Source organism: Ranitomeya variabilis, chromosome 1 (assembly GCF_051348905.1).
Source record: "Ranitomeya variabilis isolate aRanVar5 chromosome 1, aRanVar5.hap1, whole genome shotgun sequence".
In the NCBI taxonomy this organism is placed as follows: Eukaryota; Metazoa; Chordata; class Amphibia; order Anura; family Dendrobatidae; genus Ranitomeya; species Ranitomeya variabilis.
Window position 1 is genome coordinate 338,169,627 of NC_135232.1, and position 16,808 is coordinate 338,186,434.

The 16,808-nt window shown below is 42.3% G+C and overlaps 1 protein-coding gene across 4 annotated transcripts in view; it reads left to right on the forward strand.

Moving 5' to 3' along the window:
• Positions 1-16,808, forward strand: part of IRF9 (interferon regulatory factor 9) — a 55,379-nt gene that overhangs the window by 16,079 nt on the left and 22,492 nt on the right. For all 4 annotated transcript variants that reach the window (XM_077299522.1, XM_077299519.1, XM_077299506.1 and 1 more), the window contains exons 4-5: positions 12,250-12,359; positions 12,440-12,569. In XM_077299522.1, coding sequence (XP_077155637.1) covers positions 12,250-12,359; positions 12,440-12,569 — 240 coding nt within the window. The remainder of the gene's footprint in view (positions 1-12,249; positions 12,360-12,439; positions 12,570-16,808) is intronic.

Consider the following 16,808-nt stretch of genomic DNA (forward strand, 5'->3'; position numbering starts at 1 on the left):
GGCTCTTTTAGTTAAAAACACCTGGGGGAGTGACAGGTTCCCTTTAATGAATCGTGGTGTTATGAATTTGATAAGTGGCGTTCGCCACACCCCGCAATTCCTTGTCACACCCAGCTCCATCCACTTTGGCAGACTCGGGTGTGAAAACATCAGAATTTACACAATTTTGGTGTAGTTTCGTGTTGCGCTAATATTTTTAGATTTTTACAAAGCTTTGACGGATTGTGGCCATAGGGTAGATGTAAATTACAGTAGATTTTGCATAATATCCAAGCATAGTATAAGTAACTTATGCTACACATAAAAAAAGTGTCCAGCATTTTTTAGTCTATTACTGTTCAACAAATTTTCATGAATTCTTTGCAAATGCATTCAAATGAGGTTGCATGAACATAAGGGAACAGAAGATTACCATATCACTAACTTATTAGCTCTAGTATTTAAAATAGATATGGGGCACTGAAATTAATGAAATACACTATTCATGGTTACAAGGTGAATTTTGCAAAAACCTTCCACCCATTTATTGGGAATTATGACAAACCATCATTACATGGGCCAAAGTACATAACTAGTAAATAACTACGGTAGATTTATTGCTATTTCATGTAGGGTGCTTTCTTTTGGCCAGCAGTTTGTAGTGTAGCTCTGGAGCGTCTCTCTTTGTTTGAATCAGATTTTTATTAAACATTTTCAAAACAGACTTTCACCATCAATCCCACTCTATCCCAACCCTTCCCATCCAACTCAGATTCAAGAAAAAAGTAATTCAATTGGTTATTCCAGGTTTCTTCAAAGAAGTGTTTGCATGTCCATTGTTTCCTGTAATGAGGTAGTCCTGGTCCAGTCCTTTTCCCCCTGCCTCACTCTCCCTAAAAAATGTATGTTCACGATGTAAAATAAAATACTTTTATACACAACTTTTTTGTTTTTTTGTTTCCCCCTTTGCGCAAGTAAGGCTACGTTCACATTTGCGTTGTGCGCCGCAGCGTCGGCGCCGCAATGCACAACGCAAACAAAAACGCAGCAAAACGCATGCACAACGCTGCGTTTTGCGCCGCATGCGTCCTTTTTTTCATTGATTTTGGACGCAGCAAAAATGCAACTTGCTGCGTCCTCTGCGCCCGGACGCGTGCGCCGCAGTGACGCATGCGGCGCAAAACGCAAGTGCGACGCATGTCCATGCGCCCCCATGTTAAATATAGGGGCGCATGATGCATGCGGCGACGACCGCAAATGTGAACGTAGACTAATACAATTCTTCCAGAATTCTGTCAAAGTCAAGCACACCCTAGATGTCTCATTGTATCCCTTTGCTATAAGGCTACTTTCACACTAGCGTCGTGCACTGCACGTCGCTATGCGTCGTTTTGTAGAAAAAACGCATCCTGCAAAAGTGCTTGCAGGATGACTGGGTTTTAAGATTCCAACTCCCTTTTATAAGGACTTGATTCATCATGCACTTATATTTAAGCGAGATAATACCTCTTGTTGAGTTCTCCCCGACCCCCGCTCTATAAAAATGCAGTCTCCTTTGAATGAATTGAGATGGTCTATTTTGCAGTGTGTAGGCATGTCATCAATGCAAATATTGGTAAAATATTTAACTTGGAATGCCTATCTCTTTCTGAAATTCCTGAAAAACCTTAAACTGATTATCTTTAGTTGTAAAATCCGGGAGAGCCTTTTTCCCAGTCAGTGCCCAAAACCTTCTAATTTGTCAAATTCTGGGTAATTAGATTTGTTCCATATACAGTAGTGTTCAAAATTATAGCAGTGTGTTCAAAAACATGATTTAATCACAAAATCTTTATACTCGTGTATATTTCCATGCATTGAGAACATTGTAAACTGTTTTTGCCTTTACAAACTCACAATATGTACTTTTTTTTCGTGAATTTAGCATTTCTGTGAATCACAAACCTAATATTTAATTGTATACTCACAGTTTTTTAGAACTGCTTCACATCTATGTTGCATAGAGTCAACAAACGTCTGGCACCTGTCAACTGTTATGCCAGCCTGGGATGCTTGGACTACATTCCAACATTTTTTAGCATTTGTTGGCTTTGCCTCAGAAATGGCATTTTTTATGTCGCCCCCATGTGTGTTCTATTGGATTAAGGTCTGGGGATTGGGCTGGTCACTCCATAACCTCAATTTTTTTGGACTGGAGCAAATATTTTGCCCGTTTACTGTTGTCTTTAGGGTCGTTGTTTTGTTGAAACACCCATTTCAAGGGCATGTACTCTTCAGCATAAGGCAACATGACCTCTTCAAGTATTTTAACATATTCAAACTGGTCCATGATCCCTGGTATGCGGTAAATAGGTCTGGCACCATAGTAAGAGAAACATGCCCATATCATGATGCTTGCACCACCATGCTTCACTGTCTTCAGAGTGTACTGTGGCTTGAGTGCACAGTTTGGGGGTCGACTGACAAACTGTCTGCGGCACTTGGGCCCCAAAAGAACAATTTTACTTTCATCAGTCCACAAAATATTTCTCCATTTCTCTTTAGGCCAGTTGATGTGTTATTTGGCAAATTGTATTCCTTCAGGACAAGTCTTTTTTATAACAGTGGGACTTAGCAAGAAATACCTGCAAAGAGATTAGCTTCACACAGGCGTCTTCTATCTGTCACAGTACTCACAGGTAAGGCTACTTTCACACTAGCGTCGTGCGCTGCACGTCACTATGCGACGTGGCGGCGCACCGACGCTAGCTGTGGAAGCGCCGCACAACGGGAGCAGCGGATGCTGTTTTTCAACGCATCCGCTGCCCCATTGTGACGTGCGGGGGCGGAGTTCCGGCCGCGCATGCGCGGTTGGAAAAGACGGGAACGACGCACCAAAAAACGTTACAAGCAACGTTTTTTGGTGGCGACAGTCCGACGCAACAGTCGCACGACGGTTGCGACGTGTGGCAATGCGTCGCACTGCGTCGTTAATAAAAGTCTATGGAGAAAAAACGCATCCTGCAAGCACTTTTGCAGGATGCGGTTTTTCTCCAAAACGACGCATAGCGACGTGCAGTGCACGACGCTAGTGTGAAAGTAGCCTAACTTGAGACTGTCTTTGATCATCCTGGAGCTGATCATTGGCTGAGCCTTTGCCATTCTGGCTATTCTTCCATCCATTTGAATGGTAGTCTTCCGTTTTCTTCCACGTCTCTCTGGTTTTGGTTTTTCATTTGAAAGCATTAGAGATAATGTTAGCTGAAGAGCCGATCATTGTCTGCACTTTTTTATAAGTTTTACCCTCTACAATCAACTTTTTAATCATATTACGTTGTTCTTCTGAACAATGTCTCGAACGACTCATATTTCTCAGGCTTTCAAGGAGAAATGCATGTACAACATGTCCTGGCTTCACCCTTAAATAAGGGCTACCTGATTCCCACCTGTTTCTTCATAGAATGATTGACCTCACTAATTGAACCCCACACTGCTATTATTTTGAACTTGCCCACTTTCAATTACTGTATATACTCGAGTATAAGCCAAGATTTTCAGCCCATTTTTTTAGGCTGAAAGTGCCCCTCTTGGCTTATACTCGAGTCATTGTCTCAGGGGGTTGGAGGGGGAGCGGCAGGAGTGGCGACTGTCACATCATACTCACCTGCTCTCGGCGCGGTCCCTACTAATCCGATGGTCTCCGGCACCCGCAGCTCTTCCTGTGTTCAGCGGTCACGTGGTACTGCTCATTAAAGTAATGAATATGGACACGAATCCACTCCTATAGGCGGAGCGCATATTCATATATTCATTACTTTAATGAGCGGTACCATGTGACCGCTGAACACAGGAACAAGCTGCCGGCGCGTGCCAGAGACCATCGGAGAATCAGGGACGTGCAGACCACGCCAGGAGGTTGAGTATAATGGGGGAGGGTGTGCCATGCGATATTCACCTGTCCCCGTTCCGCTGCCGGGCTCTGTCTTCCACGTCCTCTGGCTGTGACGTTCAGGTCAGGGGGTGCGATGACGTGGTTAGTGCGCCCCCTCTGCCTGAACAGTCACTGCAGAGACCCGGAAGATACAGCGGCACGCGGCGGTGGAATGGGGACAGGTGAATATCGCAAGTGCTGGGAGCCCGAGCCAGCGGCGACTCCGGCACCTGGTGCCCAGCAACGAGAGGTGAGTATGTCTTTTTTTTTTTTTTTTTTTTAATTGCAGCAGCAGCCTATGGGGCATATTGTTCTATGGAGCATCTTATGGGGCCATCAACCTTTATGGGGCATATTATTCTATAGAGCATCTTATAGGGCCATTATTAACCTTTGTGCGGCATTATATGGGGCATATTTTAATATGGAGCATCTTATGGGGCCATCATTAACCTTTGTGCAGCATTATATGGGGCATATTTTTTGTATGTAGCATCTTATGATCTGGATCTGTGGAAGCGCATTGTGCGCGAAACAGCTATCATCCTTTGGTTGCATGTTCTTCCTGTCTGAAATGCACATATCCTAATAAAGATTAGTTTTATTCATCGGGACTGGTGAGTACAGTTTACTGTACTTTTTATATACTTCAACTGGAATACCATCTTCCCAAATCATAGGCAGTGAGGCCAATCCCTTGTTGACCTCAAGGAACTTTCAATAATTTAGGAATGCAAATGTCAAGCGACAAGATATTCAACCAGAAAGGGTTAAACCTCCATGACTTTATTAAGCTTCCATGGCCAAGAGGGATCAGTTTCACCAAAAGAGGGGAGTTATCAGAGAGTCCCTGAGGCAAATATTCTATTTTACCAAGTGTTCCTGCAGCTGGAATATTACCTATTATGAGATCTTTGCGAGACAAAGAGCCGTACACAGCCGAGTAACAAGAAAATACACTATCATTTGGGTGTCTTTTTCCAGATGAGCCACTTCGTCCACTACTTTCCCAAAGGGGGTTCTCCCATCCTGTGACCCAGCTGTATTCACAGAGAATATGACTACTAGCATATTATGTACTGTATTGTTAAAATCTCTCACAGGCACCCAGGATGTTTGTTATCAAATAATAGTATATTTTGAAGGAGGGTCCCTGTATAAGGTGGGGGAATATAGACCTCGAAAATAAGGATTAAGATATTAATTAGTTTCCCTATTTGGCATATATAGCACCCCTCTTTATCCATTTCCTTATCTATGCATTGAAAAGGAATAGTCGGTGGATCAGAATACTAACCCCTCATGAGTAAATGGAGAAAACTGCATCATACCTTGAACCTACCAAGGAGGGGGTTAACAGATGTGTGTTCTGTACTGTTGCATGGATCTCCTCAAGACTTACTATTGAAGACTGATATTTGTTAATGCTGTCAAAAACCGCTTTCCTTTTTCTAACATCATTCATTACTCTAACATTCTACGATATTATATTAATTTTCCTAGACAACACACTCTGACTATAATAATAGATAAGGGGTATTGTAGTAAAGACAAACTCCAACTGCCCCGATGAGTAAGGCAGGTTTGACCAATTCACTCCTTTTTTTTCCCCTATGGGTTAGACCCAAACAATAATAATCTGAGTCGGTACTACCCTATGTAACCCTGAACAGAACCCCAATTTTAACTCTTAACAATTTAATCACTGCGACCACACACAAAAACTGTTCCCAAAGGGACTAGGGTCCAGTACAGAGGCGTAGATGTAACAAATTCCACAGGGGTAGGGGGGACAGGCTATCTCCAGTCCTCACAATTTTCCCTCTATTTGTAACCATTGTCTATGCCCAACAATTATCCGTGAATTTTAACACAAATAACAGTGTCAATTTGTCCATTGAGAATCTGATGTCTTTCAGAGAGAACGTAGTGTGGCCTGGGAAACCGAAATTACTCAGTCAGCATAGCTACCAGACAGGTTTCAGCGATGTCCACTCCCTTCTGCCCCGAGTTTCTTTTCATTTTGGTCCTGCCACAGGAGAGCATCCTTGGGTGAATCGAAGAAAAATGTAGAATTCATAGGTGAGCCAGGTACAACATGGAGTAGGAGAGTACCACAACTTGCAGCCGTTTTGTGGAACTGCAAAAAAGAACCCTGGTCATCACAGAGTAGTCCGGATATACACATCTCTTTTGGCCATTTCGGCAGAGGTCCGGATTATCTCTATAACTTCACAGTATGTTGTCTCGATCTACGTAGTGGAGTATTTTAGTAAGGACTGTACGAGGCAGGCTCCCATGAGGTAATGGTCTGGTTGGCCCACAATGCGCCCTCTCTACAGCAAAAAAGGGACTTAAGGTTTCTTTCTCGAACACCTTTAACAATCAGGCCTCAAAAAATTGAGTAGCTCCAGCCCCTTCAGTTTTGTCAATGACCCCCACAACTCATATATTGTTCCTACAGAGACGATTTTCCATGTTGTCCTGTTTAACGTGCAGTGCTTCCAGGAGCTTTCCATGTTGATACACAGCATGTCTCATAGGAACTAGAGTGTCATCTGTTTCATTAACGCTTTCTTCAAGGACCCTGATTCTTCGTGAAATATTATGTCCTTTTAACATAAGATACATCCTCCCACCTGCAACACCACCGATGAAAGGGAGCTGTTGCATCCCCTAATAGCATGCACGATGTCCTTGAGTGTGGGTTCTTCTGTTTGGCTGTGTACAGAGGGATCATCACAGCTTCCCTGGTTTTTTTTTATGCTGTAGATAAGCCCCTGATGCTGGTGGGCTTAGCTCACCTTCGATTTTGGGGGTGGCAGGTTCCCTTTAAAACTATTCCATGCTGCCTTCTAGACGGGCTGAAGTACGTCATTGAACTGAATGTCCTTGTAAAGCTCCCTAATCTGTGGGCCAACAAATATACCCTCTTTCAGCTTTCAATTGCCAACCGAATATGAAAAAAATGTCTTTGCATCCATACTTTTACTGCTTTACAATTCTCCACTATTAACAATTGTAAAATAAAAACTAGAGCTAATTATCAATTTTTATCTGGCATTTTCATTTTTAGCATCATCAAATGTATACGAATTGGCTACTTGTTCAATTTACAATTTTGTTTTTTTAATTTAATAATTATCCCTTAACCCCTTCACGACCTTGCCCTTTTCCGTTTTTGCGTTATTACATTTTAATGCAGTGTCGCGGCGACCAAAAAAAAGTAATTCTGGCATTTCGCTACCCTGTTTAGCGATCAGGTTAATCCTTTTTTTTATTGATAGATCGGGCGATTCTGAATGCGGCGATACCAAATATGTGTAGGTTTAATTTTTTTATTTTATTTTGAATGGGGCGAAAGGCGGGTGATTTAAACTTTTATATATTTTTTATTTTTTTCATATTTTTTAAAACATTTTTTTTAACTTTTGCCATGCTTCAATAGCCTCCATGGGAGGCTAGAAGCTGGCACAACTGGATCGGCTTTGCTACATAGCAGCTATCATCAGATCGCTGCTATGTAGCTGAATTGCAGGCTTGCTATGAGCGCCGGCCACAGGGTGGCGCTCACAGCAGGCCGGCGTCAGTAACCATAGAGTACCATCCTGACGCATCGCTGACCCCCGATCATGTGACGGGGGTCGGCGATGCGATCATCTCCGTCCGGAAGTGCCGGTTAAATGCCGCTGTCAGCGTTTGACAACGGCATTTAACTAGTTAATAGGTGTGGGTGGATCGCTATTTCACCCACCGCTATTGCGGGCATATGTCAGCTGTTCAAAACAGCTGACATGTCCCGGCTTTGAGGTGGGCTCAGCGCCGGAGCCCACATCAAAGCAGGGGACCCGACCTCCGCCCTAATAGTGCGGCGGAGGTCGGGAAAGAGTTAAAGGGTATCGGTCAGTAGGATCAACTCTTAAGCGGTCTATATGGTCTTGTAGGTCATAGGAAGCTAGATAAAATGATACCTTGATGTCTTATTCCAGAGTAATCCATGTTTTACTTATAGGTAAATGAGCTGTTAAGATCTATGGGCCGGACACAGATCTCCCAGAGAGACCGCCTCCAGAGCTTATTTTTAATAAAAGGGGGCGTTACCAATGCCAGTGTGAGACATGTAACTAACACAGAACAGTAAAACTGAACTTTGTCTCCTTACAAACACATTTGTTGCCCTCCTTTACAGCTCTGCTGTATTGCAGCAATATTGCAGCCCTGACTGACTGTGAGATGGAAGCTGAGTGGGACCTGCAGATGTTAGGTATAATCACACACAGCTCTGCAGTGAGATCAGGAGAGCAGAGAGCGGCCATTACACATCACACTGGTAATGCCCCTTTTATTTACAATAATCTCTGGAGGCAGATTCTCATTCAGATCAGTATAAGGCCGGGGTCACACTGGCGTGTTTTACGGACATATGAGAGGCGCAGAAAAAACGCATTGCACACGGTACAATGATTCTCTATTGCCCAGCTCCTATATGCCGTATTTTACGCGTCCGTATTTTACGGTCTTGTACGGCCGTAGAAAATCACAGCATGCTGCGTTTGTCAGCGTATTACGCAAAAAATCCGCCAATGAAAGTCAATGGGGGTGAGAAAAATATGGATTACACACGGACCACGCGTGTGACTTGCGAGAAATACGCAGCAGTGTTCTCTAGAAAAGCCGGTAATTCAGTGCGGTGTACAGTAAAATCACACTGACAGAATAGAATAGAATAGCTAAAATAAATGTCTACACATAGTATAGGGGTATATATATATATACCGTATTTTCTGGTGTATAAGACGACTGGGCGTATAAGACGACCCCCAACTTTTCCATATAAAATATGGAATTTGGGATATGCCCGCTGTATAAGACTGGGGTCATCTTATATGCCCAGTCATCTTATACAGCGTGTGGTTCCCAGGGTCTGAAGGAGAGGAGACTCTCCTTCAGGCCCTGGGATCCATATTCATGTTAAAAATAAAGAATAAAAATAAAAAATATGTATATACTCACCCTTCCGAGAAGCCTGGCTCTTACCGGTGTAAGCATCTGCCTCCGTTCCTAAGAAATGCAGCATGAAGGACCCTCGATGATGTCACGGTCAGGTGACTGGCCTGTGATTGGTCCGTGACCGCTCATGTGACCAGTCACCTGACCGTGACGTCATCGAAGGTCCTCCACGCTGCAATTCTTAGGAACGGAGGCAGACGCTTACACCGGTGAGAGCCAGGCTTCTCGGAAGGGTGAGTATGTACATATTTTTTATTTTTATTCTTTATTTTTAACATGAATATGGATCCCAGGGCCTGAAGGAGAGTCTCCTCTCCTTCAGACCCTGGGAACATCCAGGATCGCTCCCTGCACATGCCGTACCTGGCGTATAAGACGACCCCCGACTTTTGGGACAATTTTTAGGGGTTAAAAAGTCGTCTTATACGCCGGAAAATACGGTATATATATATATATATATGTGTCTCACTGATATAGATATATATATATCTATATCTATATCAGTGAGACACATGTGTGTATATATATATATATATAGATATATATATATATATATTTCATACAGCGCTAGATAGCAGAAAAGCCGGTGATTCAATTGCCCGGGGGGGGGGGGGGTCCTATAACCATGGTATCTCCCCAGGCTATTAATATCTGCCCTCAGTCACTGGCTTTCCCACTCTGGCGGAGAAAATTGCGCGGGAGCCCACGCCTATTTTTTCCGTGATTTAACCCTTTATTTTAACAGCTAGAGCCCCAAAAGTTTGCACACAGACACTTGGAACATTACTAATGAGGAATATGTAAACAAATAAGGGATATGAAATGGTTTACTGTATGTAAACCATGTCTCATATCCTGTCGGGTTTTGGAAGGAGATAGCAAAAGCCGGCAATTGAATTACCGGCTTTTAAGCTATCTAGCGCTGTAATATATAAATTAAATATATATATATATATATATATATATATATATATATATATATATATATATATATATATATACATACAGTGGCATGTAAAAGTTTGGGCACCCCTGGTCAAAATTACTGTTATTGTGAACAGCTAAGCAAGTTGACGATGAAATCATCTCCAAAAGGCCTAAAGATAAAGAGGACATTTCCTTTGTATTTTAGGAAAAAAATATATATATTTTCTCATTTTTTACATTTTAAAAATTACCAAAAGGAAATTGGGCTTATGCAAATGTTTGGGCACCCTTGGAGATGTGTATGCTTAGAGATAACTTTGACCAATGTCTCAGACCTCACTTAGCCCGTTAGAGTTATGGCTTGTTCACTATCACCGTTAGGAAAGGCCAGGTAAAACAAATTTCCCAGCTTTATAAAAACTCAGCCTTCTCTAACCTTGTGCCAAAAAAACAGCAGCCATGGGTTCTTCTGAGCATCTGCCTAGCAGTCTGAAAATGGTGGAGGCCAGCAAAGCAGGAGAAGGCTGTAAGCAGATAGCACAGCGTTTTCAAGTTGCCCTTTCCTAAGTTCAAAATGTAATTAAGAAATGTCAGTATACAGGAACAGTGGAGGTCAAGATAAGGTCTGGAAGATGAAGCAAAATTTCAGTGAGACCTGCTCGTAGTATTGCTAGAAAGGAAAATCATAACCACTGCTTGACTGCAAGAGACCTTCCGAAAGTTTTAGCAGGCTCTGGAGTTCTGACACATTGTTCTACTGTTCCGAGACACCTGCACAAATACAACTTTCATGAGAGGCATCAGAAGAAAACCTCTCCTGCATTCTCACAGTAACATTTTAGAGTCAAAAGTATGCAAAAAAATCTAAATATTCATTGTAGAAACAAGTCCTGTGGACCGATGAAGTTAAAATAGAACTCTTTGGCCATAATGATCAAAGGTATGTGTGGAGAAAAAAGGACACAGTATTTCAGAAAAAGAACATCTCGCCAACCATTAAGCATGGGAGTGGATCAATCATGTTTTGGAGTTGTCGTGAAGCCAATGGGATGGGGAATATTTCACAGGTAGAGGGAAGAATGGATTCAATGAAATTTCAACAAATTCTTGATGCAAATATTTTAAAAAGCTGAATTTGAAAAGAGCATGGCTTATACAAATGGATGATGATCCTAAACACATGTCAAAATCCACAATAGACTACTTCAAAAGGCGCAAGCTGAAGATTTTACAATGGCCCTCACAGTCCCCTGATCTGAACATCACTGAAAATCTGTCGCTAGACCTCAAAATAGCACTGCATGCAAGACGACCCAGGAATCACACAGAACTGCAAGAATTTTTCAAGCAAGAAAGGAAAAAAATCCCTCAAACAAGAATTGAAAGACCCTTGTATGGCTACAAAAAGCGTTCGCAAGCTATAATAGTTTTAAAAGGGGGGCTACTAGGTACTAACCATGCAGGATGCCTAAACTTTTGCATGAGCCCCATTTTCCTTTTTGTAATTTTTAAAATGTAAAGATCAAAAATATATATATTTTTTTTACAAAAATACAAAGAAAATGTGTTATCTTAAACTTTAGGCCTTTTAGAGATGATTTAATCTTCAACATGCTTAACTGTTCACAATAACAGTCATTTTGACCAGGGGTGCCCAAACTTTTACATGCCACTGTATACATGTATGTGTGTCTCACTGATATATATCCTGTATATATGTTTTCACGACAATTTGAGCCCATGGATCCATTGTATGTCCGTTGCAAGCCGGCGAGAAAATCTTGCTGTACGGATGCCATACGGATTACATACGGAGGTTTACATGCGCAAAATACTCTGCCACACCCTGCCTCCGGATGACATACGGATCACTATTTTGGGAACATTTCTGCGTATTACGCATGTAAAATACGGACCTTATTTCCCTACGCTAAGTGTGACCCCGGCCTAAGCCTCATAGTCCTGAGAAGCTCATTTACATATAAAAAAAAAACCTGGATTTTTCTGGAATAAGACATCAGATTGCTGATATCACGGTGTCATTCTATTCAGCTTCCTATGACCTACATGCCCATATAGGCTACTTAGGATGGGCGATCATAGTGGCAGATTCCCTTTAAAGTGAAGCTGTCATTTCAGGAAAACTTGTGGCAAAATGTCTGTGTCTGCCTCCTGGTCTTCCCTCCTCCTCCTCCTCCTCTTTCCCCTCTCCATAGAGTCTTATGAGCAGCAACTGTCACCTTCTATCTCTGTAATGGGAAAATCAGTATTGCCTGAAAACAGATTTTACCCATTGAGAATGAAAGATCAGTCCAGGAGGAAGAAGCAGCAGATTTCTCTGATAAGAAACTTTGCCATATACCTTATTTACATGTGTACTATTGAGTTATGATGAAATAATAATTAAGCGATTACTGTTTTAGCTATTACAACCTCTAAGACGCAAAGTAAGAAGCGGAAGAGCACTACCTACTCAAGGAGCAGCTCGTCTGATGAAACCGAACCAGTGGAAAAGAAACCTCAGATCAAACAGGTAAGATTAACAGGATGGACTTTGTTTTCCTCATCTTTCTTTTTTGTGTCTGAACAGTGTTTGTTTGTTTTTTCTATCAGGAATTTGAAGTTCCGGTGGTGACCAGCTCTGTTTTCCCCGAGGATTCGGGGATTGGAAGTGACCTTAGTAACACAGATACACCTACCGTAACACAACATTTTCCTGAGTTTGAGCTGTCCACTAATAAGCGTAAGTTCTGAAAACTGAAATGGAAGGTGATAAATGCTGTGAGAGTTAAGCGATGTGTCATGCTGAGTCATAAAATAGCCGGGCAGATGTGGTGTAACACACAGCTTATTTTATACGTATATTCACACTTTCTATTTCACATGCTTTGTAAAACAGTGACATCTTTACTTTTCCCTTCTGTATACTAGTGAAGATGAAGGTGACATTTGTTATGGAGTTTGGTAATTGTTCCTCCAGCTTCAAGCTAGCTGAGCAAATAGGTTACACAAATTAAATTTTTTTTATTTTTTTTTAATAAATGGTTTACCACACTCCAAAATAGCAATGCTCGTGCAGCAATTGTGACAGAGTTCTTAGATGTAGGATGTATCAGAGTTCAGAAAGCTGTCCCCGCCTACATCACGATCTGTATATCCATTGTCTAGAGACAGTGAGCTGCTTATCAGATGAGGGGGCATGAGGCAGCTATTCTGGGCAAAGATAATCTAGTGATACAATGAAGGTTTTATGTGAACAACAGCACACAGCCTGATGAGTGCCACATCACTGAATTCAGTGTTTTAACCCCTACTTCATGCTGTCCGTAGATTACATTGCAAAAACTTTCTGACAAATTCCCTTTAACGACCTATGAGATATACTTTCGTCGTAGGTCGCTTAGAAAAGTATGAAGCCAACTCAGGAGCTGAGCCGGCTTAGTACCAGGTATCTGCCAGCTGTGTTATATAGCTGGAATTTGCCTAGTATGAACCAGGTTCAGCTCCCTGTAACAGCAGTGACCAAAGTTTGCTCCAGTCAATGCATTTTAAACATTTAAATGCTGCTTGTCAACTTCTGACAACTGCATATAAATGACATCTTTGCGAGAAACCGATGGATTACTATGGCAGCTTGTGACCTGCGTAAGGCCCCTGTATCTGTCACGTTAGTCCTCCTGTGAAGCTCATCCACAGGCTTAATAGGAGAACTGCCTAAGACCAAAACAAGCCCTCCTATGGCTGCCGACAGAAAAATAAGAAATGTTATGGCTATTGAAACATGAGGAGGAAAAAGACACAAAAGCACAAAAATAGAAAATCCCCTTGTCATTATAGGGATAAACAGACCAGAAAATACTTGACCTACAAGAAACTACATTAGTCTGGAGAGGGCTGGAATGGGATCTGAACAAACAAGTGGACTAGGGATTCAACAAACAGAACTTAAATTATCCAGAAATCTGTGTGCTCACAAATACTGTACGAATGCACCAGTAAAGACAGCTTTCCGAAGAATTGTGTAAGAGCATGTACCTTATATGTATGTATGTGTGTGTGTGTGTGTGTGTATATATATATATATATATATATATATATATATATATATATATATATATATATATATATATATATATATATATTTATTACTATTATTTATATAGCACCATTAATTCCATGGTGCTGTACATGAGAAAAGGGGTTACGTACAGAGTTATAGATATCTTTACAGTAAACAAATTTACAATGACAGACTGGTACAGAGGGGAGATATCACTGAATGAAATATTCCAGTTATAAATCTTTATTCATTACATAGTGGAATGTGTTGAGAACAAGAAAACCTAAAAATGATCAACGTAAATCACAACTAATATCCCACGGAGGTCTGGAGTTGGAATGATGCTCAAAATCAAAGTGGAAAATGAAGTTACAGGCTGATCCAACTTCAGTGGAAATGCCTCAAGACAAGGAAATGATGCTCAGTAGTGTGTGTGGCCTCCACCTCCCTGCATGACCTCCCTACAACACCTGGGCATTCTCCTGATGAGGAGGTGGATGGTCTCCTGAGGGATCTCCTCCCAGACCTGGACTAAAGCATCTGCCAACTCCTGGACAGTCTTTGGTGCAACGTGACATTGGTGGATGGTGCGAGACTTGATGTCCCAGATGTGTTCAATCGGATTCAGGTTTGGGGAACAGGCGGGCCAGTCCATAGCTTCAATGCCTTCATCTTGCAGGAACGGCTGACACACTCAAGCCACATGAGGTCTGGCATCGTCCTGCATTAGGAGGAACCCAGGGCCAACCGCACCAGCACATGGTCTAACAAGGGGTCTGAGGATCTCATCTCGGTACCTAATGGCAGTCAGGCTACCTCTGGCGAGCACATGGAGGGCTTTGCGGCCCTCCAAAGAAATGCCACCCCACACCATTACTGACCCATTGCCAACCGGCCATGCTGAAGGATGTTGCAGGCAGATTGCTCTCCACGGCGTCACCAGACTCTGTCACGTCTGTCACATGTGCTCAGTGTGAACCTGCTTTCATCTGTGAAGACCACAGGGCGCCAGTGGCGAATTTGCCAATCCTGTTGTTCTGTGGCAAATGCCAAGCATCCTGTATGGTGTTGGGCTGTGAGCACAACCCCCATCTGTGGACGTCGGGCACTCAGACGATCCTTATGGAGTCGGTTTCTAACCTTTTTGTGCAGACACATGCACATTGGTGGCCTGCTTGATGTCATTTTGCAGGGCTCTGGCAGTGCTCCTGTTCTTCCTTGCACAAAGGCTGAGGTAGCAGTCCAGCTGCTGGGTTGTTGCCCCCCCCTACGGCCCCTTCCACATATCCTGGTGTACTGGCCTGTCTCCTGGTAGCACCTTTAGACACTATGCTTTCGGACACAGCAAACCGTCTTGCCATAGCTCGCATTGATGTGCCATCCTGGATGAGCTGCACTACCTGAGCCACTTGCGTGGGTTGTAGAGTCCGACTCATGCTACCACGAGTGTGAAAGCACAACCAACATTCAAAAGTGACCGAAACATCAGCCAGAAATCATTGATACTGAGATGTGGTCTGTGGTCCCCACCTGCAGAACCACTCCTTTATTGAGTGTGTCTTGATACTTGCCAATAATTTCCATCTGATGGCTATTCCATTTGCACAACAGCATGGGAAATTGATTGTCAAACAGTGTTGCCTCCTAAGTGGACAGTTAGATTTCACAGAAGTTTGATTTACTTGGAGTTATATTCTGTCGTTTAAGTGTTCCCTTTATTTTTTTGAGCAGTGTATGTGTATATGCATGTATGAGTGTGTGTGTGTGTGTATGTAATATATAGATAGATAGATAGATAGATAGATAGATAGATAGATAGATAGATAGATATAGTACAGACCAAAAGTTTGGACTCACCTTCTCATTTAAAGATTTTTTTTGTATTTTCATGACTATGAAAATTGTACATTCACACTGAAGGCATCAAATCAAAACTATGAATTAACCCATGTGGAATTATATACTTAACAAAAAAGTGTGAAACAACTGAAATTATGTCTTATATTCTAGGTTCTTCAAAGTAGCTTTGATGACTGCTTTGCACCCTCTTGGCATTCTCTTGATGAGCTTCAATAGGTAGTCACCGGGAATGGTTTTCAATTCACAGGTGTGCCCTGTCAGGTTTAATAAGTGGGATTTCTTGCCTTATAAATGGGGGTTGGGATCATCAGTTGTGTTGTGCAGAAGTCTGGTGGATACACAGCTGTTTTTTTCTTGCCATAATACAAATTCTAACAGTCTATTCAGCTAAGTAAAGAAAAACGAATGGCCATCATTACTTTAAGAAATGAAGGTCAGTAAGTCCGAAAAATTGAACAAACTTTGAAAGTGTACCCAAGTGCAGTGGCAAAAACCATCAAGCGCTACAAAGAAGCTGGCTCACATGAGGACCGCCCCAGGAAAGGAAGACCAAGAGTCACCTCTGCTTCTGAGGATAAGTTTATCCGAGTCACCAGCCTCAGAAATCGCAAGTTAACATTAGCTCAGATTAAGGACCTGATCAATGCCACACAGAGTTATAGCAGCAGACACATCTCTACAACAAGTGTTAAGAGGAGACTTTGTGCAGCAGGCCTTCATGGTAAAATAGCTGCTAGGAAACCACTGCTAAGGACAGGCAACAAGCAGAAGAGACTTGTTTGGGCTAAAGAACACAAGGAATGGACATTAGACCAGTGGAAATCTGTGCTTTGGTCTGATGAGTCCAAATTTGAGATCTTTGGTTTCAACCACCGTGTCTTTGTGCTACGCAGAAAAGGTGAACGGATGGACTCTACATGCCGGTTCCCAGTGTGAAGCATGGAGGAGATTGTGTGGGGGTGCTTTGCTGGTGACACTGTTGGGGAATTATTCAAAATTGAAGGCATACTGAACCAGCATGGCTACCACAGCATCTTGCAGCGCCATGCTATTCCATCCAGC